We start from the raw sequence: 25,430 nt of genomic DNA, 5'->3' as shown, positions 1-25,430 counted from the left end.
ACTTTGGTGGAGTGAGGAAACTGTGGAGACTCACTCCACTGAACACATCCATTAGCCCACATATTTAATTGCCTTTGTTAAGCACAAAGATTTGGGTCAAAACTCTTTATAACTTCAGTTCTAATCTCCAGCAGAGGAATAAATGAACAATAATAATGAAGTGTGGTCAAAACACTGAGTTATATCCACACACACGTCCTGTTCTTATGCCCCATATGGTGATGCAGACGTCTCCACAACCCCACAGCTGGACAAATCTACACTTGTGTTTATTAAATCTGCATATAAATCTGCAGATAATCAATAATACTGCTGATAATAATAACATTATACAGATGCAGATGGTCATGAATGAACTGAAAAAGCCCCCCGAGGTGAAGAAGAGCTATACCTCTCTTTTCACCCTGACGATCCCTCTGTTCCAGCTCGCATTTCAGCCTGCCTGTCAGACATTTCACACTGGATGAAAGATCATCATCTCCAGCTTAACCTCACGAAAACGGAAATGCTTGAAGTTTCTGCCAACCCGACTCTTCACCATAACTTTTCAATCCAGATGGATGGGGCAACCATCACTGCATCCAAAATGGTAAAAAGCCTTGGAGTAACAATTGATGACCAACTGAACTTCTCTGAGCACATTTCTAGAACTGCTCGATCTTGCAGATTCGCACTCTATAACATCAGAAAGGTCCGACCCTTCCTATCTGAACATACAGCTCAACTCATTGTTCAAGCTCTTGTTCTCTCCAAACTGGACTATTGCAACTCTCTGCTAGCCGGGCTACCAGCTAGTTCTATCAAACCTCTTCAGCTGCTTCAGAACGCAGCAGCACGAGTGGTCTTTGATGAACCCAAAAGAGCACATGTCACTCCGCTACTCACCCGTTTGCACTGGCTTCCAGTTCCTGCCCGCATCAAATTCAAAGCTCTGATGTTTGCTTACAAAGTGACCTCTAGCTTGGCTCCTTCATATCTGCTCTCACTTCTGCAGATGTATTTGCCCTCCAGAAACTTGCGTTCTGTGAATGAACGTCGCCTCGTTGTTCCATCCCAAAGAGGGAAGAAATCACTTTCCCGAACTCTCACATTCAATCTGCCCAGTTGGTGGAATGAACTCCCTAACTACATCAGAACAGCCGAGTCACTTGCTGTCTTCAAGAAACGACTAAAAACGCAACTGTTTAGTCTCCACTTTCCTTCCTAATCTGCAACTGCCTCTCTGGCTATACCACTAATGGTGCCCTCTCTCTCTCTCCAAAAAAAAAAAAAAAAAAATTTTAACAAATGCTTTGCTTCTTAGACTTTACACACCTGAAACTTGTCTATAGCACTTATTCACTGTTGCTCTTATAGATGTGTAAATTGCTTCCTTGTCCTCATTTGTAAGTCGCTTTGGATAAAAGCGTCTGCTAAATGACTAAATGTAAATGTAAATGTAAGAAGGCATGGAGGCAGTGGTGTTTATATTGATGGAGAAAATCATCATTTCTGGATCATTTTAATCTGTAAAGATATTTGTGTGTTGCTGATCATCCTGTGTGTGTTCAGCAGTGTGTGAGTGTCTGGACCTGCATAGGTGCATAACTAACACGCTCTGCTGGACTTTAGAGCAGCTTTTAGTTGGTCAATGGTGAGGTCTATTTCAGTTCCTCAGATTAGCAACGCTCCAACAGTGCGCTTTAACACACACTCATTTACCAGCACACCCATAAGTCCACAAAATTAAAACAACGTGGAGCTAAACGTGAAAATTAGTGCTGCGCTGGTCTAAAAATAGCAATAAATCACGCCCAACACGTCTTATTGCACAGGGTGTATGATAGAGCCTAAAACGTCTTGGTCTAAATAGCGCATCAGCAGCCTGAATGCGTGAATCTTCACCTGTCTAGAGTGGGTGGCGAGGGTAGATGTCGGTCCAGCTGTTTCTTCATGGCTGGACTCTGAATGAAAGCCCCGTGGTCAGACTTCTGCCGCAGCACTTTCGGTCGCTTTCCTGCCGCCGCAGAGCAGGGTGACGGACGCTCCCGGGAGAACACGATTCGACCAATCAGAGGAGAGCCATTAGGGGCTGTGGGCAGAGGCGGGGGTGGGACCTGTGATGTTGAAGGGCGAGGCTGTGGATGATGAGGGGTGTGGCCACCGAGACGTGCCGCGACCCCATTGGTCAGCCGAGGAGTCCGAGGAATTCCAGCGGCGGGAGACGGAGATGTTGCCACGGAGACGGGAGTGAAGGGCGGCACAGTAGTATGAGGAAGAGCATGAAGACCCATCGGCAGCTCCGCTTCTCTCGTCAGCACCGTCGCTGTATCTGTTAAACCTACAGACAGATAATAAACAGATCAATATATCAGGATAATAAATATGCACAATAGCGATGATGCAATCACTTCCAAATATAGTCAATAATCATTTATTTGTATAACTTTTAGAGTGCTTTAAGAACATTTATACTATATTTGCAGTGGTGTTCATAACAGTGTCAAATGCTTTAGATTGAATTGGTTAATTAGCTTAATAATTCGAAAATGAACATTTTTACATGCTAACCTGGTCTGAAATATGCTATTGCAATATAATATAATATGCTACATGCTATTTCATGCTGAAATATTGTAAATTCTGTGAGTATTTATAGTGCTAATGAACATTAACACTCCAATAGTTCATTTAACTGAACTCACGATGAACACTACAAGAGCTTTTATTAATTAGCTGATGCTCATTTCTTAGTTATTGCCTAATAATGTGTTTTAATAGTCTGTTTACAAGCCATAATGCTTTAATTAAATGGAGTCAATCAGTAATAAATTTCAGATCTATTTTTTCGAATATTTTAACTAACTAATTGACATTGTAAGCAGGGGTGTCATAAGTGGGGTGAAAAAGGGTGACAGAGTGCATAGGGCCCTGCTATTCATCTAATAAAGCCTTTAAATTGCACTTTAATCTAAATACTAATGTCTTGCAAAATAACAAAGAAAAATTATTTAAGAGTTATTAAAACTGTTTAAAAATGTTTTAAAAATAAATAAATAAATAAATAATTTTATTACTTTTAATTTTAAAACTTTATTAATGTTCTCCATTAGGCAACAATTATTTTTTTTATATAAAATAAATAAAGTCGGCGCCAATAGCCTAGTGGTTAGTGCGTCGACACAGCACCAAAGTGCTCACGGGGACCCGAGTTCGATTCCCAGTTCGAGGTCCTTTGCCGATCTCTGCTCCCCACACTTTCCTGTCTTTAAATCTCCACTGTCCTATCCCAATAAAGGTGAAAACCCCTAAAAAATAATGAAAAATAATAATAAAAATAAGTTATTTTTAACCCTAGTGTTTTGTTCAAGTCTGCTACCCTTTCGTTATGTTGGTGACGCACACACAAGCCCTATACTCCATACAAAAGCCTGAAACTATGCTTATTTTGCTCTGCAACTGATGATCAACAGTAGAAATGACAGATTGTACCTCTTCCCAACAGGGAAAACCAGCAACATTACCTGCTGTCATGGCTTTAGTAAAAAGTCAACAGCTAGGTTTCCATCCAACTATTTTTCTGTGCATTTTGGATATGTGCATAAAAAATTTAAAAATAAAATCAGTTGATGGAAACGCAAAGATGCACATAAATTTAGAAAATGTGCATTAAAAAAAACTAATTATGCGCATAAATTACCTCCTACCGCCATAAATTCTGTGTTTACTGTTGATATTTGGCTCTTTGACTCATTTGGATGGAAACGCTGCTTTATTTGCACATCTTTTATGCGATATTTATGTGAGGTTTTGCGCACAAATTTGGTATGTATTTTTGGATGGAAACAGCACCAACATAACCAGAGGGGGAGTCAATTTGCCCACAGTGTATTGTTGAGCTTGTGAAAAGTATTGTCCCAAACTGTGTGTCAAAATAAGATTTGTCAGCACAAATCCTCATATTTGCTGAAACACGGAGAGAGTTGTGGCCAAATTAAGACTCAAAATCAGCTCAAAGTGGATGAAAACGACCCAACAGCACACAAGAGTTAAATTAATTCACATTTCACAAGACGACAAATCATTTTGACTTCAAAAAGTATATTATAATATTACACAGACCTTCCAAATATAATAATAATAATAATAATAATAATAATAGGATCAGGGAAATTCCTAAAAACTAAAAAAAAAAACTAATGATTAAAACTAGCTATAAATTTAGAAACTTGCTTCAACGACAGAAATAAAAAGTAAATAAAAATGTAAATAGCAACAAGAATATCTGATACCATAATAATAACAACAATCCTACCACTGGACAGAAGATGATTCCATATGAGTGGCAGCTTGCAACTAAATATTGTCATATTACACAGACCTTCTATATATATATATATATATATATATATATATATATATATATATATATATATATATATATATATATATATATATATATATATATATATATATATAAATAAATGTAAAATCGCAGATCAGGGAAATTCCAAACTGAACCAAAACAATTGGCCAGGATTGATAATGAACATTCAGAAATGTGCTTCAAAAAAAAAAAAAAAAAAAAGAAACTGCAACAAGAAAATCTGATGATAATAATAATTATAAAAATAATAATAACAACAACAACAACAACAACAATAACGATAATAATAATATTAATAATAATAATAATAATATTAATAAATAATAATATTATTAATAAATAATAATAATTATTATTATTATTATTATTATTATTATTATTATTATTATAACAATAATAATAACAACAATAACGATAATAATACTATTAATAATAATAATAATAATATTAATAAATATTATTATTATTATTATTATTATTATTATAAATAATAATAATAATAATAATAATAATAATAACAAATAAATAATAATAATAATAATAATAATAATAATAATAACAACAACAATAATAACAACAATAACGATAATAATAATATTAATAATAATAATAATAATAATATTAACAATAATAATAATAATGATAATAATATTAATAAATAATAATAAAAATAATAATAATAATAATAATAATTATTATTATTATTATAACAATAATAATAATAACAACAATAACGATAATAATACTATTAATAATAATAATATTAATAAATATTATTATTATTATTATTATTATAAATAATAATAATAATAATAATAATAATAATAATAATAATAATAATAACAAATAAATAATATTAATAATAATAATAATAATAATAATAATAATAATAATAATAATAATAATAATAATAACAAATAAATAATATTAATAATAATAATAATAATAATAATCCTACCTTTGGACAGTAGATGATTGCGTACGAGCAGCAGCAGCTCCTTCTCTGGAAAGGATATGCGCGACTGAGCCACCACATTAGCGCGCTGCAGACGCGCCAGAGAAACATCAGTACCGATCAGCAGCGGTTTCCCAGACACGCGCTCGATGAGTTCAGCGGCGTATTTGCAGAAGCGCACGTGTTCGCTGCGTTTGTCCTGTAGCACCGGCTCCTTCATCAGCTGCTGGATCTGCCCGCTGCTAAATAACGGCAGTTTGCTGATGATCTGTCGTACCGCTGCACTGCGTGCTAGCCCCACTAGCGCTTTACAGGCTAGTGCGCGCACCTGGTCGGCGTCGGTGATGGGCATTTTGATGGTGAGCAGGGAGAGCAGCACTTTAATGCCATTGTTGGACTGAACCACGTTCCACATCTTGGCCAGCACGCTCTCGCTGCCACGGTGGGTTTGCGGCAGGCGGCGGCGTGGCGTTCCCGAGATGAACTTCCCGATGCTGGAAACGCGCTTGTCTGGAGCGCAGACGCAATTTATGATCACCTGCAGAGCTGATTTCTGGATTTCGGCATCGTTTACGAACACTTCACCCTCCGCTACCACTAGCACGATGCTCATCCCTGCACAACACAAACAAACATTGAGTTTTACATTCACGATAGAGCACTTTAAGGGCTTTTTAAAGAGCTGCTGCACAATCTAACAAAATATTTGAATGCATTTAGATTAAAAATAAATAAATAAATAAATAAATAAATTTTTTATTCAATTAAATAAAAAATAAATAAAATAAATTGAATAAAAATGTTATTAAAATGTAATTAAATAACGTTAAAATAAAACAAATAAATAAAACAACATCAAATAATTTAATTCAATTAAATAAAAATAAATGAATAAAACACAAAAATAAATAAATTTAATAAAGAATGTTATTAAAATGTAATTAAATAAAATTAAAATACAAATAAACAACATCAAATAATTTTTATTAAATTAAATAAAAATAATTAAATAAAATGTAATAAAAAGTTATTAAAATGTAATTAAATAACATTAAAATAAAAAATAAATAAATAAAACAACATCAAATAATTTAATTCAATTAAATAAAAATAAATGAATAAAACACAAAAATAAATAAATTTAATAAAGAATAAATGTTATTAAAATGTAATTAAATAAAATTAAAATACAAATAAACATCAAATAATTTTATTAAATTAAATAAAAATAATTAAATAAAATAAATGTAATAAAAATGTTATTAAAATGTAATTAAATAACATTAAAATAAAAAATAAATAAATAAAACAACATCAAATAATTTAATTCAATTAAATAAAAATAAATAAAATACAATTTTTTTTATAAATAATAAATGTTATTAAAATGTAATTAAATAAAATTTAAATAAAAAACATCAAATAATATTTAAATTCAATTAAATTAAATAAAATACGACAAATAATAAATTTTATTTAAAAAATGATGTTATTAAAATGTAATTAAATAAAATTAATAAAAAACAAATAAATAAACATTAAAAAAATGTATTCAATTAAATAATAAATAAATAAATAAATAAATAAATAAATGAAATACATTTTAATATACATTTTTTTATTAAATTTATTTTGTAATAAACACAATAAATAAAATAAATTATGTAAAATTAAAAAATAAATAAACTAAATTAAACTGTATTAAAATAAAATAAATTAATTATAAATAAAAATTAAATTAAATTTTACAAATTACAAAAGACCTGTGATATATTATTAATAAATAATGCTTGAATAAATTAATGGGTCATGCTTTTGTTTCAAGTTCATTTCAGACTATAAAATCCTGATTAAATGCTCCTGACCGACTGTGGAGATGGTGGATCCGCTCTCGTCCAGCACCGCCACATTCTCCGACAGCAGCAGCTGAGTTTTGGGAATCACCGTCAAAATACTCAAGATATCCAGAGCGTACCTCACCGTGTCGGCCCTGAAACACACACAATCACCACAGCAGAACACACACACACACACACTTAGGGGCCGTTCACACAGAATGTGCTTTCCCTCTCTCGGTCTTCCTGACTGAATGAATGAAATACACGGTTTTCCAGTATCTGGCAACCCGGGGTGCTGAAATCTAATTGGCTAAACTGCCATTGGGCGGATTAAAGAGACCAAAACAAAGACAGATGCTCCGGCACGTAACGCACATGATCACAGCAGAATATCTGACTTCAGTGTTGTTTCTCAGATAAACAAGAGTGTCACTGAGCATGTTTCTGAATATCTCCACACACATGATGCTGTTTTTATGCTTTAGAAGAGTCAGAAACTTCCACACAGCACCTCTAATATAACGGAGGGCTACCACAAATAATCAAGTGTGAAAATAAAGCTGCAGTGCTGACCTGCCGTAGTACGTCCTCCAGTCGCAGGCGATGGAGATGAGCTGCAGCAGCAGATGCACACAAGACAGCTTGTGGAAAACCTCTGCGGGCTCCCAGTACAAACGCACCGGACCGAACTCCATCAGGAACTCCACCATCTCCACCACCTGCTCATGGGTGTAGGAGCAGGCCTGCAGATACACACACACACACACACACACATTCAACACTTTATACAAGAACAACCATAAACACTGATGATGAATCTCACTGTATTCAACACTGATTTATCTCTGTGTGTGTGCGCGCCTGTACCTTGTAATAAGGCTGTGGGTGAATGAGGGCTCCTCCTTCTGTTCGCTGCAGGGATTGTTTGACCTGCTCCACTTTAATGGCCAGGTGAGCCTCGAAATACCTGCGCAGAGCCATGCAGGTGTGTTTGGCCGTCTGTCTGCTGGAGAAGATCTCATCATCGCTCAGCAGAGCACCCTGATCCTCCGGGTTCAAGATCTCCAGAGTGCTGATCTACAACACGCATGCAAACATAGAAAACAGTATTGAAAATATATATTTAAAGGCCACCTCTTATGCTAATATCACTTTTATGCGGGTTTAAACCCAGTTGTGTGTCAGCAGTGTGTGAATATCTCCAGCCTCTAATGGTCAACATGAATTAATTATATTTGTTCTAATCAGACTTGATATAAACAGTCTGCAGAAACACTTTGATTGACATTCTCCCTTTATACGTGTCATCAGAGGGGGAAAGCCCCGCCCACTAGTGCCCATCTCTCCCTCATTAGCATAGAACAATAGTCTTGTTTTTGAATCTGCACACAGGCGTCTGTAGCTCCACCCTATTCTGAAAAGAGCACAATCTCATTTGCATTTAAAGTGACAGTCACCAAAACACAACAATTAGGATCAAAACCTAAAAGGGTCAGCTTCAGAGAGTTAGAGAACATTACCTGTGTTTTCAGCTCAAACAGAAACACACTAGACACAGCAAAGACTTAATTTACTTCTTTAGGCAGAAAATATTTATTAAAAACCGTGATAGTATTTCACAATATGGCACTTAAAAAACAACTAAAAACTGCTTTTATTCTAGCCAAAATAAAAGAAATAAGGCTTTCTCCAGAAGAACAAATATTATCAGACATACTGTGAACATTTCCTGAATCTGTTCAACATCATTTGGGAAATAATTAAAAAAGGAAAAAAATAAATGAAACGGGGGGCTAATAATTCTGTGTGTGTGTGTGCGTGTGTGTGTGTGTGTGTGCGCGTGCCCTCTAGGATTGTTTCCAGCTGTGGCAGCAGGCCTTTTATTACACAGATCTACCAACTAGCTGTGGCGTTATTTCAATGACAAATGTCGTGAGCGCAGTATTAGAAGTCGAGAGCGCATTTATATAATAGCCTACAGCATGCGTATCTCTTTGCTTGCGCGCCGATTTTTCTGCTCGTAAAACTTGCACGCCCCCTCAAATATACGCCGCTTTAAGAGAGCGCAGATCTACTTGTGCGCTCCCTCAAATAAACGCTGCTGAGGTGTGATTTAGTGCGGTTATGTTACGAGTATGTCTCCAGCATTTATTAGATTTGCTAGGACTATTTATGAATGCCTCCGGTATTAATGCGTCCTGAAATGAAGTAAAACGGCTATACGGCGTGTTTGCTGGTCTCACGCATCACGCACCTGTCTGTCAGTCAGTCAGTCAGTCAGTCAGCACGTAACCTTAAAGGGTTGAACAAATGACACTCAGCACTACTACGGTTACAGAAAAGTTTGCGCTGTTATAATTCACTTACCCTTTAATACGTTTTGGTGTGATTATCACCTGCTATTAAAATAATTTAATGTTTTGAATGAGCAGCTGTAATGTAGCCGTGGCGGGATGAATCTTGGCGTGGCGGCCCGCCATGGAAGAATGAATATAGCGGAAACCATATATATATGGTTAGTTTTGATTTCATGTGTGCTTTAAGTGAATGTAGGACTGTGATGTGTAATTGTACCAGGTTGACGAGGCGGCGCAGCCCGTCCTGCTTGTCGAAGAGCTGCAGAACGGCTCTGAAGGAGAAGCAGATGGAGAAGAACATGGTGGCGTGACAGCAGCCGGACGCATGAGAACACTCCAGCAGCCAGAGTGTGTAGCTCACCACCTCAGACAGCAGCGCGTGCGGCAGCATACACACCTGAAACACACACACACACACACACACACACACGCGCGCGCGCACACACACACACACACACACACACACACACACAGAGAGAGAGAGTCAGAGTGAGAGCAAAACACCTCACAACCACACACACACAACCATACTCAACATAATCAGACAACAACATAACATACGTCACATCACAACAACTAAACCACACACACACACACACACACACACACACACAACAAAACCTTACTCAACCCACATTAACCCAACCACCAACACAAACAAAACAGCGAGACAACACAACAACTCAAACACACACAACACAAAACACACAGGTCACATTACATCACAACAACTCAACCACACACACAAACCACAACTCAACTCGCACAACAACCCAACCACACATGCAACAACCACATCACTCAACATAAATCACACCACACACACATAATAACCCATCCAAACAGCAGCAACTCAACTATACACACACACTCAAACTAAACCAGAATAACAACAACACCTACAATTCAACCACAAGCCCACACCCCAACACACACACACACACATACCCTCTCCATGGCATCCTGGTTGTACGCGAGGTAATAGAGGCAGAGCGAGACGCCGGTGGCGGCCATGGAGGGTCGAGGAATCTCCAGCAGCTTCTGCACTCCAGCGTGAGCCACAAACTCTGCTGCAAACTTCTTATGGAGGAGCAGAGAGGCCAGATACTGCAGGAGGAGAGAGAGGAGAGAGGAGAGAGAGAGAGAGAGAGAGAGAGAGAGAGAGAGAGAGAGAGAGAGAGAGATATGTTGTAAGAGTGTAACGGTAAACATATTGAGTAGTAATTTTAGACAGCACAGCAGTTTGATGATGATGTACAGCTGATGATGAATGGAGGGGGAAGACCCTCATCATTCATCAAGATCCACACACTGAGGCCCCGTTTACACTAGTACTAGATTTAAAACGCATAAGTTTTGCTACGGTTACACCATCCGTCCACACTACGCTGGAGTATTCGAGCCCTGATATCGGAGCGCTTTGAAATGCTGCTCCGTCTCAGTGTGGATGGGGAAGACGTAGACATCTGAAAACGGAGGAGTGGCTGCAGACATTCACCATCTGATTGGGGCTTTTTCCTTAACCTTAAGTAGCCTACACACAGTTCAGTCCTGCATCCTCTCCTTGTAAGTTCAGAATTCGCAAGTTCGATATGGAAAACAAACTCCCGAGGACACATCGTGTAAATCTTTAAAGGGAACAGTGTACTTTATAACCTCATTCACATCACCCTGACTATGTTCTTCACTATCTTAACAATAAAAGGAAAACATGATATGAGGAACTGCCTACTTTCATTTTGACATTAAGTTAACAGACAGCAGAAAGTTTGAGGTGTGGTGTAGCTGCATATTTATACCAGCGTCATCCTCACTGTATGCATATTTATAACAAAATGAAGCCTATAACATCACTGCCTCCTTTCGTTTTCCTTGAAAATACGAAACATACCCTTTCTTTTAGTGAACATCAGTTTAATAATCAATAATGGCCATTATAAAAGTATAACGTACAATAAGTTTATACAATTTAGGAAATAAAAGGCAAGCGATCAGCCAAGTGTGCAGAATCAGTGTATGTGGTTACATTAATGAATATATTAACTTATCTTTGCGCTCAGTCAAAACACGTCACCTGAGAACAAGTAATAGATTCAAAAGACCAAAGTCTGGGAGAATATGACCTTAGATATAGACAACAAGATGAGTTAAATATCACGTTTAACAAATATAGTGAGAGTAGATCCAGCGGTGGATCCTTGATGAACAGATGACATGCACAGCTCTCATATGGGTATGTGCTCAAAGCACGCTGCAGTGCCTGCAAGTGTGTGTGTGTGTGTGTGTGGTCACGTGATGTGCATTTTCAGCGGTGTAATATAGAAGTTGTTCAGAAGCGCTGGGTGAAACACTAGTGTGGACGCGGATCGTTTTCATTCTAAAACGTCGTTTTAAAACTAAAACGTATTGGTGTAAACGGGCCCTAAATGTAGGGATGTGTGTGTGTGTGTGTGTGTGTGTGTGTGTGTGTGTGTGTGTGTGTGTGTGTGTGTGTGTGTGTGTGTGTGTTTCAGTACCTTCAGGGCCTCAAACGTGAGCTGGACATCATTGGTCAGCTTCAGGTCCATGTAATGCATCAGCAGCTCACGAGCACCGAGCTGCATGAAAACAGCCAACAACTGCACACACACAAACACACACACACACACACACATCAGCAATAACCTACACAAACTTTATTAAAACAAGTTATAAAATACACACATTTTCATAATCATCATACAGTTTAAACACAAGTGCAGTGTGTGTGTGTGTGTGTGTGTGTACCTCCTGGTATTCCCCCAGCGGTGTGAGGTACATCAGGATGAGCCGCTGCTCTGTCCCCGGTGTAAGCGGCTCCAGGCTGTAGTTGTTCCCGATCACCCAGGGGCTCATCTCCGTCCAGCTGCTGTTGGAGAGCTCGCTGAGGCTGCGCTCCGGCTCCGGCATGGAGAAGTTCAGCTTCTGCTTCAGCTTCCCTGCGCTCTCCCTCTTCCTCCAGCTCCTCAGGGTGTCCGCGGGGCCATCAGGATCCTCCAGTGGGGCCGCGGCCGGCTTCATCAGACCCTTCAGCCCCACAGCGCCCCGGCCTGCGCACCTGAGAGGCTGCAGGTCCGTTTCACAGTCCTGCTTCTCCACAGGAGCGCTCGCAGTAAACTCTCCGTCCACAGTCTCCTCATCCAGCGGCAGCAGCGGAGCCAGAGCCGGACTCCTGCTCAGCCGTTTACTGTCCTTCCGGCTCTCGGTGTCTTTATCCTGGAGCTCCCGCAGCCTCTGCAGCATCAGGGGAACCTGCGGCAACATGATGCGTGTTAAAATCAGCAGTAAAGGGGTAGTTCACACAAAAATCCACCACACACACACAATACTCTTTATAAAAGCCAGAAATTAAGCTTATTTTGCAATGCAACTGATGATCAACAGTACAAATGACAGATTGTCCCTCTTCCCAACAGGGAAAACCAGCAACAATCAAGAATGCATGATTATATGCTGTACAAACAGAGATGTGAGCATCATACAAGCCTGCGAAAGGAGACTGAACCGTACCACCACTCAATGGAAACAAGCCATAAGTGGTACATTTACTATCTTGTTTTAATTGTGCTTTTGCTCATAGAGATTTTTATTTTAATTGAACAGTGTTCTGTTTTTTACTGAACATATCATGAACACTAAACTGAAACCATGATCCTAAAACAGAACTGTGAGCGATCTGTATTATTGCACCTGTATTAGGGCTGCACAATATATCATTTCAGCATCGACATCGCAATGTGCGCATCTGCAATACTCACATTACAAGATATGCAATGCTGAGTCTGAAATAAAGTTGACCAGGAGCCACAGAACACGTGATTTGTAGAGTCTGCATGTGTTTTTAAGGCCCGTGAATGAGCATTTCAAGGGTGTTTAGAACAGCGGTGCGCAAAGTTTTTCTTATAAAGGGCCAAAAACCAAACTTGAGGGCTGTAGGCTAAACATATAGCAAACCGTATTACAAATTTGATAATGGGAATTTGCTAATTTATTCAATAATATTAAAAACAAAAAACTAGAAAACGATGCTTTAAATCATATGAACTGATCCAGTATTTTATAATGAACTTATTACAGTATGGAACAATGGAGTTCAATGCTGAATACACTAATCGAGCTGCTCCTGCCTTGATTTGCTCATGACTTTATCTGTCAAGTGGCAGTATTTAGTATTTATTTTAAAAGTCTGATTCATTTACAACATTTAATTGAATCATTTAATTTCTGTTTTTTGCAGCTCAGCAATAAAACAAAGAAACAAGAGGTTAAATTCGAAATGACGACCTCCGTCAAAGGCGTTCGCTCCAATCCTCTCCATCATTCTCACTCTCATTTCAGATGGGACGGTGAGCCATTTAGAGGTGTAACAAAAACCCATTTTATATATTTATTTATACAGTATATATCAGGGGTGGGCAAACTCGGTCCTGGACAGTTTAGCTCCAACTCTGATTAAACACACCTGCTTATAGATAATTAGAGATCTTTGAGACACTGATTAGCATGGTCAGGTGTGTTTGATTAAAGTTGAAGCTAAACTATGCAGGACACCAGCCCTCCAGGACCGAGTTTGCCCACCCCTGGTATATATTATTTATATAATTATTATACATTAACATTAATTGGTATGATTTATGTAACAAAAGTTTCTTGAAATTGTCTTGTTGTTTCGAGTCCAAATATCTACATTTCAAAGTGATGCAAGATCATTGTACCTACCACACTGGGGGATAATTTCACTTGCTTTAAGGATAAAAAAACTAGTATTTTCTTCAAGGTGAAAACAATATTTTTACTTGATAAAGATTGTTCAGATATTTGGACTAGAAACAGGTCAAAGGAAGCTTTTTTTGCATTGTGATTATTAAAAATTTGTGCCTAATTACTGTTAGACTCACCAGAAAAATCACCAAATAGATCCATTTACACCATCTTTTCATATTGCAATATTTATGGCAGATAAATATCACAATATCAGATATTTCCAATATGGTGCAGCCCTAACCTCTATTTTATTGTGTTCAAATCAGCTGAACGAATCGCAGCAGGACTCACCAGCACCGAGTTCTCCTCTCTGTAGTTTGCAGCGATGTCCTGGTTCTCCATGGCTCCGGCCAGCAGACCTGTGGCGTAAATCCTGAGCGGCTGATCGGCCTCTCGAGCCCACTTAAACAAGCGCTCCACAATCCCCTCCTGACAGCAGAACACACACCTTTAACAACTCCAACAAAAACTTTACACAACACTTTAATGAAAGAGTTCTGAATAAACACACTAATTATATTAAGTTAACTCTAATAATAGTGTTTGTGTATGTAGTTACTATTTGTTTTGAAAGTAGGAACTATTTTTGACCGTCTCGGCCTCCTGAATCATATATTCAGCTTTAATTAGCACCTACTTTGTTCTTCTAAGCTAAATAAACGTTTGCATCCACATCTATTTTCTGTATTATTAGTCATTTCAGTGATGAAAACACATTTAGTCTCTGTGTTCTGCTCAACTCTGCTCCTGTTTTATAAAGTTTAACAGTTAATCTACAATTAGTAATCAAAAGTTCTCCGTCACATTTAATAATTCTGCATTATTCTACATTAATAATAGATTCAGTTTACTGTTAATTATACATTTGTTCTGCATCATTCCAGTTTAAGGAAAATGAATGCCAAAAATGACCCATAATTCTGCAGTGAGTCTCATTCAATCAGCAGAAGACAAGTGATCTGATCTGTAAAAGCTCTGAGTGTGTATATGTGCATCATATGCGTATGTGAAATGTGCATGTGTGCAAATGTGAGTGTGTGTGTCTGTATGCAAGCCTGCGTGTGTGCTCGTGCATTTGTGCATGCGTGCGTGTGCAACCTTCTCCTGAAAGACGACGGCTGTCTCGAGTCCCGGCATGATGTTGAGCAGGAGTCTGCAGGCTGCAGTGTTCAGCGGCACCTCACGACTGCTCATCACATACGAGTTCACCAGCTACAACAACACAACACACATAGATAGATATAAGTGACTTATGTAATTACACTCTGAAATAAAAATGTAAAATCTGTCATGGGGGTGGTCCTCCCCAAGAGGTTGAAAGAGAAAATTTATCAATATGGACTCTTTAGATGCACATGTTTTGACCGCTAATATGCTCGTGACTTGATGCTTCACAAAAGTTGCAGACACATTAACCAATATCAAAATCTTTTTTTGATGCAAAATTTAACCAGCAGTTGAGACTTAATATAATCAAGATGCCACAACCATATCACCCTGCAGACTAAGACCGGTCCCAAGACTGGTCAGTACCTGGATGGGAGACCACTTGGGAAAACTAGGTTGCTGTTGGCAGTGATGTTAGTGAGGCCAGCAGGAGGCGCTCGACCTATGGTCTGAGTGATATATATATATACACATATATATATATATACATACACTCTACTAAGCAGCACTTGGGGAATATTTGAAAAAACTACATTAATATTTAACTATATATCAAATAACAATCTCAGACAACACAATATATAAAATCAGCCCATAATAAAGTCATTAATCTTTTAACAGTCATTTCCTGATTTGCTTTTCTCACACTCATCTTACCGCGTTCATAAAATCATCATTCTTGAACAATATCTTCAACAAGTGTCCCAGCATGCACTCTGGGTCTGCCCGGCCTACACAGCAAAACAAGAATGAGCTGATATTATTATTATTATTATTAATACATATTAATAAGACAAACAATGTAAGCAGGAATGCAATCTCAGCATAAGCATGACCTGGATGGCGGTCATCAAATGGGTCAGGATCCGCCTTATGATACTCCTCCGTCTCTCTTTCAACAAGCTCTGAAATCCTGCACAGATTAGGAGAATTATTAACATTAATATCATAATTTGAGGACAGAAATACTGGAGAATAAAATCATTGATTTTGCCATTTTGGATCATATTTCAGTGAAAATTGAGATTCAAGCGTTTGAAAGTGTCACCACCTGGTTGACCTTTTATTATTAATATTTAAATTGCTTATTACTATTTATTAGAGTTGTGCCAGCATATTATTCAATACAATATGTGGGCCAAAAAACTATTTTCAAGGAGTGCACCTTAAAGGGTTTAAGGGCAGCTATTATGCAAAAATTACTCTTATGCTGGGTTTAAACCCAGTTGTGTGAGTATCTCCAGCCTCTAATGGTCAACATGAATTACTTGTATGTTTTGTAATCAATCTTAATGAAGGAAACACTTTGATTGACATTCTCCATTTGTACGTGTCAACAAAAGGCGAAAGCCCCGCCCACTAGTGCCCATCTCTTCCTTATTAGCATAAACAGCAGCCCTGAGTGAGAAGCAGCCGTCTGTCCATTAGCCATTAGAGCAGGGGTGTCCACACTCGGTCCTGGAGGGCCGGTTGCCTTCAAAGTTTAGTTCCAACCTCAATCAGACACACCTGGGCTAGCTAATCAAGCTCTTACCAGGCTTTCTAGAAACATCCATGCAGGTGTGTTGAGGCAAGTTAGAGCTAAAATCTGCAGGACACCGGCCCTCCAGGACCGAGTTTGGACACCCCTGCATTAGAGTGTTTGACATTTGAAATATAGAGTCAGGAGGTAATGTAACGACACTAGTGGTGTAACGGCTCACACATCTCACAGATCAGATCACATTCTGTTCTTTAGTCTTGGATCAGACCATTGTTTCTGATCAGCCAAAAAGGGGGAGACAAATGTCATGTGCTGCCCATTTATTACAGAAACAGCACTGCAAGACACTTTTGGGTTTAACAAACAGAATTTAGAAGATGTAATTTAATAAAAAATAAAATAAAGAAGTAATCAGCTGAATAAAAATAAAGTAAAATATTCAGTGCTGTGACAAACTCCCTGCTAATACTGTTGCTGATAACACTAAATGTAGAAATCTAACGTTATCATTTGTGCAACCCAGATTTATTTAGTCTCATCATCAATAAATGATTCAGTCATTCACTCATAAACCTTCATGTTTCATTGCTACATGATCATAGTTGAAGAATTATTCAGTGGCGTATTTTAGACAGCTGGTTGTCGCCACCTACTGGTTAAATAATGTAATTGCAGCCTACAACTTTCATTTTTGAAAGTCAAGTTAAATGCATATGATGGTGATTTTAATCTTTAAACTATAAACTGTTCTCCCAGTGCTGCTGTGTTATTTTACTGTTTGCAACACCATAAATAACTCAAAAGACTGAAGACTGAATCTCGTTCTTGATTCGTGTTTTCAGATTTGAATGCAGCTACACGAAAGATTAATAAACATATGCAAATCAGCATCATCTATAATGTATGTTGCGTGGGTGTTGAGATCCTGATCTCTTAATGATTAATCCTACAGCGTACACTGAATGCATTAATGCAGCTAAACAAGCAGTGACAGAAAACACCTTTAATAACCTTAGAAACCCACCACATCCCCAATAACCCAATAACTTCCGTCATCATTATATTTTACAGGAAAGCCTAAACGCCTTCAGACATGTGATTCTGAATGACGCGAGAGATCATCTCTCAGTGTTCGCTACACACAAGGAATTATCTACGAGTAAAAAAAAATGTATTAATCCGCGGGTCACGTGTGCTCTGTGATTTGTACGGATCACAACTCATGGTTTGGATCAACTGTGATCTGTTACACGGCTAAACGACACACACACACACTCCTCTACAGTAACTGCAGGTGTAAATATAAAGTCAGGTGATAAAGATATGCAGACACACACTTGTGAGCACGTACAAAAACACACACACACACACACAGGTTTCTCCTACTTGGTGAGTATGTTGAGCAGCTCACTGGACGCCCCCTGCTGCTCTCTCTCCCACTGCTCCAGCAGAGAACTGAGCTCCGCTTTAGAGTCCACACCGCCCTCACCTGCAGACGCCATCACACCTGTTCAAGAACAATTCAACACTTAGAAATCAATCACATAATGTTGACTGTTAAATATACGGTTTATAACAGTCAGCATCATTTCATCCTAAATTGTGAGTAGTTAAATATACTGGTATTATATGTGTGTGTGTGTGTGTGTGTGTGTGTGTGTGTGTGTGTGTGTGTGTGTGTGTGTGTGTGTGTGTGTGTGTTTTCCTTCACTGCTACTAATAGTTTTCATTTGTTCAGTTTGGTCATGCTACACGTGTCAGAGAAAGAGAGAAAAACATAATCCACACAATATTCCTCCACACAATAACTCCACTTCCGCCAAAAATGAGATAATGACATTGAGCGAATGAATGCTTTAGGCACGCACTACACCATCAACAAATAGATTTGCTTCAAACCATCTGAATCCCACCGTCAGCGCATTCAGAAATAACAGTTTGTTTGCTAAATCCTCTAAACGCCACTTCCCTTTGACAGCAAAAGCCGCTATATCCCGAGAACCAATCAGAAGACGCGAATCGAATCATGTGTTTAATGTAGCAGCGCACTGATACGCCGGCTTATTATTATTATTATTTGCAATTATAATGGGGTTTTTTGTGCAGCGACGCTACTTTGAATGAGTCTGATTTACTATACATTAAATGGCAACTCCATTTTACGAAAGTTGAGATGCTGTTCTTTTATCCCACGTGATGCTATGAGGATAAACAAGAGACCAAGACAAGTATGGTGAGAATGAATGAATGAAGGACAGCTTCTAAAATTGTCTGAGAGACATCCCTATTTGCCCAGCAGGCCTACCTTGGGAAGCAATTTTTAAAAAGATAAATATAATATATAAAACTACACATTATTTACATTTATTCATAATACCTATACATCTGATCAGCTTTTTATATTAATGGACAATGCACAGATATTGATCTTTCACAATGTTTTACACTACATTATTTGAAACTACCAAGCTTAGTTTACATTGCTCTACTTGCATTAAATTAAATCACAAATATCAGAAATGACAATAAATTGTTAAGAATTAATGTCAGTTTAATGTTATTGATCAATGCACTTGACACATTTTATTCATTCAGTTTCCTTCTGCTTTGTCTATGGTTTATCAGGGGTTAACACAGCGGAATGAACCGCCACTTATTTGACAGATTTACATATTTTTAATTTTAGGTGGTTTGTGTTTGGTAAAATCATTTATAATTTGCATCTTTAGTGATTTTCAACTAGTTACACTGTCTTGTCCCAATAGGTGGATTTAGAGGGCTTTGCATAAAAAGCACAAGTGGATTTAGCTGGTTTTGACCCAACAGAAAATCTACTTTCTTAAAAACCAAAGAATTGTCTAAAGTGACATTTTTTAAATTAAAGTTATTTTATTTACTAGCTAATAACCTTATCATTACATATAAAATAAAACTTCTGAACCTAATCAGAGGAGCCTGATAGAAAATGCTCATTTACAAGAAAAGAGGTCTGATGGATTTAGAGGGTTTTGCATCTATATATCTATATATCTATATATATATATATATATATATATATATATATATATATATATATATATATATATATATATATTAGGGGTGTCAAAATTAATTGTTTCTGCACCACTAGGCAGACGTGGACAATTCGGTATCGGTTCAGTAATAATCATAATCAGTTATTGTATACTGACGTCATTTATCTGATATGTGCTTTGGTGCAGGATCTTACTATGGCGAAATGAGGCGAGCACAAGTGTTTACAACGTTCCAACTACTTCAAAATGCAGAAACTGTGTACAATTTCATTGTGTGTGTGTTTGCTGGACGGTCTTTCACTGACACTGAACAGCAGAAGCCCCTATTTCACTGCGATTGAGAGAATGAAAGTAAACTCCATTTCTCTCTCTCACTGTGGTCCATTTGACCAGCTGTGTGACTTTCCCTCTCCTTTCGGCTGTTACAGCGATACTTCTGGATACAGACACGAGCGCACGAGTTCTCCATGGATCAGCTGTGATCGCCGCTGCAGTGTTGCCAGAATAGCTGACTGATTCCAGCCAAAAACCTGCCGAAATGCCTATCCAAAACGCGCAGTCGGACAACACTGCGCCGCTGCCGTTTATCAGTGTCACTCATCGGTGAACAGCACCTGTGAAGTCAAATATAAAATTGTGTATGGAAAGCATCGTCAATGCAACGTGATGCACCGAGATATCGAATTGAACCGAATCGATGGCATGATAATCGGAACCGAACCGTGAGACGAGTGTAGGTTCACAGCTCTAATAATATATATATTATATATAATTATTCTAAAATATTGATTGATAAATGTACAGTTATTCGGATTTATTATTATATTTATTTTTACTAAAATTACTATTACAGTGTTTACTGTGTTTTTTGTATTATGTAATATGTATATTATTTTAATATAAACTTTATAAATATTTTGGCAAAACATTTATAACATTAGGCACGCACACACACACACACACACCTAAACAAAACACACAATCACTTCACACACATTTAAGCGGCGTTTTATAGTGTGTGTGTGTGTGTGTTTATAAGCAGAGAGAGAGAGAGAAACATAGACAGACAGACAGACACAGAGAGAGAGAGACAGACAGACAGACACAGACACACACCGCTAAACAAAACACAATCACTTCACACGCACAGAAACAGCGTTTTATACTATGTGTGTGTGTGCGGCCGCTTTATAGTATGTATGTGCGTTGTATAGTATATAGTACACACACACAGTCCTCCAGCATGTGTGTAGTGTTTACAGTGTTGTGTGGTGAAGTGTGTGTTACAGACTCACCTTCAGCGAACACACACACTCACATACACACTCTCCCGACCGCGGGTAAACACCGGCTGTAGCTCCACCGGCCGTCACGGACGCGTCGCGAGCGCCGGAACCGAACACGCAGAGCCGCTGCTGTCACTCGCGCGTGTGTCTGCCTTTAGCAATGTGCTGCAACTTTCTGATGGCGAGCTCTGAACGCATCATAACCCTGCGACGCGACGGCGGCAAGCGTCTTTGACGTCAGACGCACGTTCCCTTCCCCTCAACCGTTGATCGGTTGTTGCCGTTGGTTGTTGCTAGAAAGGATAAAGCGTAACGTGTATCCCTACCCCAACTCTCACAATGATGTAAAACAGCACCTATACCGAGTATTATTCATATTATTTAATAAATTATCCATTAATTGTATGTTATTAACGTCTACCCACACCCCAAACCCTCACAATGATGTAAAACAGCACCTATACCGAGTATTATTCATATTATTTAATAAATTATCCATTAATTGTATGTTATTAACGTCTACCCACACCCCAACCCTCACAATGATGTAAAACAGCACCTATACCGAGTATTATTCATATTATTTAATAAATTATCCATTAATTGTATGTTATTAACGTCTACCCACACCCCAAACTCTCACAATAATGTAAAACAGCACTCATGGAGTAATATTTACATTATTTGTTAAATTACCCATGAAATTGTATTTAATTAACGTCTACCCCTACCCTCACAATGATGTAAAAACAGCACCTATACCGAGTATTATTCATATTATTTATTAAATTACCCATTAAATTGTATTTTAATAATGTCAACCACTTCCCTAAACCCAACTCTAATGTAAAAACATTCATTTTAACAAGAATTCCCTGAAAAATCCAGCTTAAACGAGCCTATAGGCTGGTTGGCTGGTTTTAGCTGGTCAACCAGCCTGGTTTTAGAGGGGTTTTGGCCATTTCCAGGCTGGTTTCCAGCCATTTTCAGCCCGGTCCTGGCTGATTAGGCTGGAAATTGACCAGCTAAAACCAGCTTGACTAGCCTGGTTTAAGCTGGACATAGCTGGTTTTGGCTGGGATCCCTGGTAAGGCTGGTCAAGCTGGTTTTAGCTGGTCATCTCCCAGCCTGACCAGCTAAGACCAGGCTGGAAATGGTGGAAACCAGCCTGGAAATGGCCAAAACCCCTCTAAAACCAGGCTGGTCAACCAGCTAATACCAGCCAACCAGCCTATAGGCTCGTTTAAGCTGGATTTTTCCGCAGGGTAATTTATATTATTTATTAAATAATCCATTTTATTAACATCTATACCCCAACACTAAACCCAACCCTCACAATAATGTGAAAACAGTAATTATACACTGAGTTTGACCTGCAGCAGATCGTCTTGACCATGTCTACGGGCCTAAATGCAGTGAGCTGCTGCCATTGGCTGATTAGACATTTGCAGAAGCAGTACCTAATAAAGTGGCCGGTGAGTGTATATTATAGAAGAGTGTTCTTCTAACATTTGACATTTAGTTTATCATTTAATTTTTACTTTGATGTTTTCAGTAACTTGTGAACTAGCTAGCTAATTATTAATAAAAAGGCGCCGTGTGTGACTGTGTTTGTTGTCAGAGATTTCCACCAGGAGGCGCTGTTGTCTCCTCCAGATTTTTATTCTTTTCCTGAGCACAAAATGGCCAAACATGTTGCACATGGGCCTGTACGGTGGCGCAGTGGGTAGCACCGTTGGGGGTTCGAGTCCCGGCTGGGTCAGTTGGTGTTTCTGTGTGGAGTTTGCATGTTCTCCCCGTGTTGGTGTGGGTTTCCTCTGGGTGCTCCGGTTTCCCCCACAGTCCAAACACATGCGCTATAGGGGAAATGATCAACTAAATTGTCCATAGTGTGTGAGTGTGAATGAGTGTGTATGGGTGATTCCCAGTGATGGGTTGCAGTTGGAAGGGCATCCGTTGTGTAAAACATATGCTGGATAAGTTGTCGGTTCATTCCACTGTGGCAACCCCTGATAAATAAAGGGACTAAGCTGAAAAGAAAATGAATGAATGACTATAATTTAATAATAAATAAAAAATATATACTATAAAACGTAAAATAAATATTATAAAAATATATATAATGTTAAATTAATTTAAATATTATACATGTGTTTTTAATGTATATTAGGGTATACATAAATGTAATGCATAATTAGCAAAACAAATATCTTCATATATTTTTTAATGCTCCCGCTGGTGAACGTTGTCTTGAAGGTCCTCCACTGTCCACAAGAGGGTGCCATCAGCGCACTCATTCTGGACTACATTTCCCATAAGTCTCACATGCGAAACAGAACCCGTTTACACTCTCAGAAATAAATATTGTTTTAAAAGGACACAGTTGTTGAGACACTAATATGGACACTTTAAACTGTGTGTAAACTAAAGCTGCTGCAGGTGTTCTGAGGCAGTTGCTAGGTGCTTGCTAAGGCATTGATAAGGTGTTCTAGGTGGTTGCTAAGGTGTTGCTAGGCAGTTGCTAGGGTGTTGTGAGTGGTTGCTAAGGTGTTGCTAGGCATTTGTTAGGGTGTTGTGAGTGGTTGCTAAGGTGTTGCTAGGCATTTGTTAGGGTGTTTTAAGTGGTTTCTATGTGGTAGCTAGGGTGTTTTGAGTGATTGCTAAGATGTTGCTAGGGTGTTTTGAGTGACTGCTAGATGGTTGCTAGGTCTTTGCTAGGGTGTTTGAGTGATGCTAGGCAGTTGCTAAGGCTTGCTATGCGGTTGCTAAGGTGTTCGTAGTGGTTACAAAAGTATTGCTAGAGTGCTCGAGCTGGTTGCTAAGGTGTTGCTATGTAGTTGCTAAGGTGTTCTGAGGCAGTTTCCAGGTGCTTGCTAAGGCATTGCTAGGGTGTTCTAGGTGGTTGCTAAGGTGTTGCTAGGCAGCTGCTAGGATGCTCTGAGTTGTTGCTAAGGTCTTGAGAGGCGTTTGTTAAGGTGTTCTGAGTAGTTTCTAGGCGGCTGCTCGGGTGTTTTGAGGGGTTGATAAGATGTTGCTAGGGTGTTCTGAGTGATTTCTAAGTGGTTGTTAGGTCATTGCTAGGGTGTTTTGAGTGGTTGCTAGGCAGTTGCTAAGGCATTGCTATGCGGTTTCAAGGGTGTATGGAGTGGTTGCTAAGGCATTGCTAGGGAGTTCTAGGTGGTTGCTAAGGTGTTGCTAGGTGGCTGATAGGGTATTCTGAGTGACTGCTAGGTGCTAAGGCATTGCTAAAGTGTTTTGAATGGTTACTAAGGCATTGCTATGTGGTTGCTAAGTAGTTGTTCTGAGTAGTTGCTAGGCGGTTGCTAGGGTGTTCTGAGGAGGTTGCTAAGGCATTGCTAGGCAGTTGGTAGGGTGTTCTAGGCGGTTGCAAAGGTGTTGCTAGGTGTTTATTGGGGTGTTGAGTGGTTTTTAGGTGGTTGCTAGGGTGTTTTGAGTGGTTGCTAAGTGGTTCCTAGGGAGTTGCTAGGGTGTTTTAAGTGGTTGCTAGACAGTTGCTAAGGCGTTGCTAGGTGGTTGATAAGAGTTACTAAGGCGTTGCTTGGCGGTTGCTAGGGTGTTTTAGGCAATTGCAAAGGTGTTGCTAAGCAGTTGCTAGGATGTTATCAGCGGTTACTAAGGTGTCGATAGGTGGTTGCTAAGGTGTTCTGAGTGGTTGTTAGGCGGTTGCTAGTAATTCGCAGCAACTAACGGTTTAAAGGGTGTGGCTGAGTATATTTCACCCAGAAAAATGAGGAAATGATTGATATTGGTCAGATTTAAATGATAGATTACCAAATCAAGTGTTTTTTCTCACACTATAATCTGTATATTTGAATAGGCATCTTGATGGTGTTGATTTTATAAACCTGGACTTTGTAACCAGTTTTTCAGCGTTAGTATTTCCATGACTAAAAATGCCATTAGTGTAAATAAACTAGCGGAACTAAAAACGTTTCTTGTTTTTATAGTTGAAATCATGCCGTTACTCTGAACACTCGTAAAATCACGGAGCATTTTAATATCAATGTTGAAACAATGAGGCATGGTTGATTTGATTTATTGGTGAGATCCTTAAAGTCCCGCCACTACAGCTCTCTCTCTCTCTCTCTCCAAAAAGAAAAGAAGCCATAAATCTGCTTATAAAACAGTTCAATATTTACT

The 25,430-nt window shown here is 38.5% G+C and overlaps 1 protein-coding gene across 1 annotated transcript in view; it reads right to left on the bottom strand.

Annotated features, from left to right (window-relative positions):
* The window catches only part of LOC130234277 (DDB1- and CUL4-associated factor 1), a 33,992-nt gene extending 12,533 nt beyond the window's left edge, over positions 1 to 21,459 (bottom strand). Inside the window, exons 1-15 of the mRNA XM_056464554.1 lie at positions 21,279 to 21,459; positions 18,335 to 18,455; positions 16,302 to 16,378; positions 16,123 to 16,196; positions 15,397 to 15,510; positions 14,590 to 14,727; positions 12,283 to 12,786; positions 12,033 to 12,134; positions 10,465 to 10,623; positions 9,734 to 9,913; positions 8,027 to 8,236; positions 7,733 to 7,902; positions 7,187 to 7,311; positions 5,325 to 5,936; positions 1,885 to 2,320 (exon numbers count right to left, since the gene is read on the bottom strand). Of these exons, the coding sequence (XP_056320529.1) occupies positions 1,885 to 2,320; positions 5,325 to 5,936; positions 7,187 to 7,311; positions 7,733 to 7,902; positions 8,027 to 8,236; positions 9,734 to 9,913; positions 10,465 to 10,623; positions 12,033 to 12,134; positions 12,283 to 12,786; positions 14,590 to 14,727; positions 15,397 to 15,510; positions 16,123 to 16,196; positions 16,302 to 16,378; positions 18,335 to 18,450 (3,017 nt within the window). The 5' untranslated portion in view covers positions 18,451 to 18,455; positions 21,279 to 21,459. The remainder of the gene's footprint in view (positions 1 to 1,884; positions 2,321 to 5,324; positions 5,937 to 7,186; positions 7,312 to 7,732; positions 7,903 to 8,026; positions 8,237 to 9,733; positions 9,914 to 10,464; positions 10,624 to 12,032; positions 12,135 to 12,282; positions 12,787 to 14,589; positions 14,728 to 15,396; positions 15,511 to 16,122; positions 16,197 to 16,301; positions 16,379 to 18,334; positions 18,456 to 21,278) is intronic.
* Between the last annotated feature and the right edge of the window lie 3,971 nt (positions 21,460 to 25,430).

The sequence above is a fragment of the Danio aesculapii genome, chromosome 8 (genome assembly GCF_903798145.1).
Source record: "Danio aesculapii chromosome 8, fDanAes4.1, whole genome shotgun sequence".
NCBI classification, from domain to species: Eukaryota; Metazoa; Chordata; class Actinopteri; order Cypriniformes; family Danionidae; genus Danio; species Danio aesculapii.
Note: the sequence above shows the minus strand (reverse complement) of the source record. Positions and strands in the feature narration are given on the sequence as shown.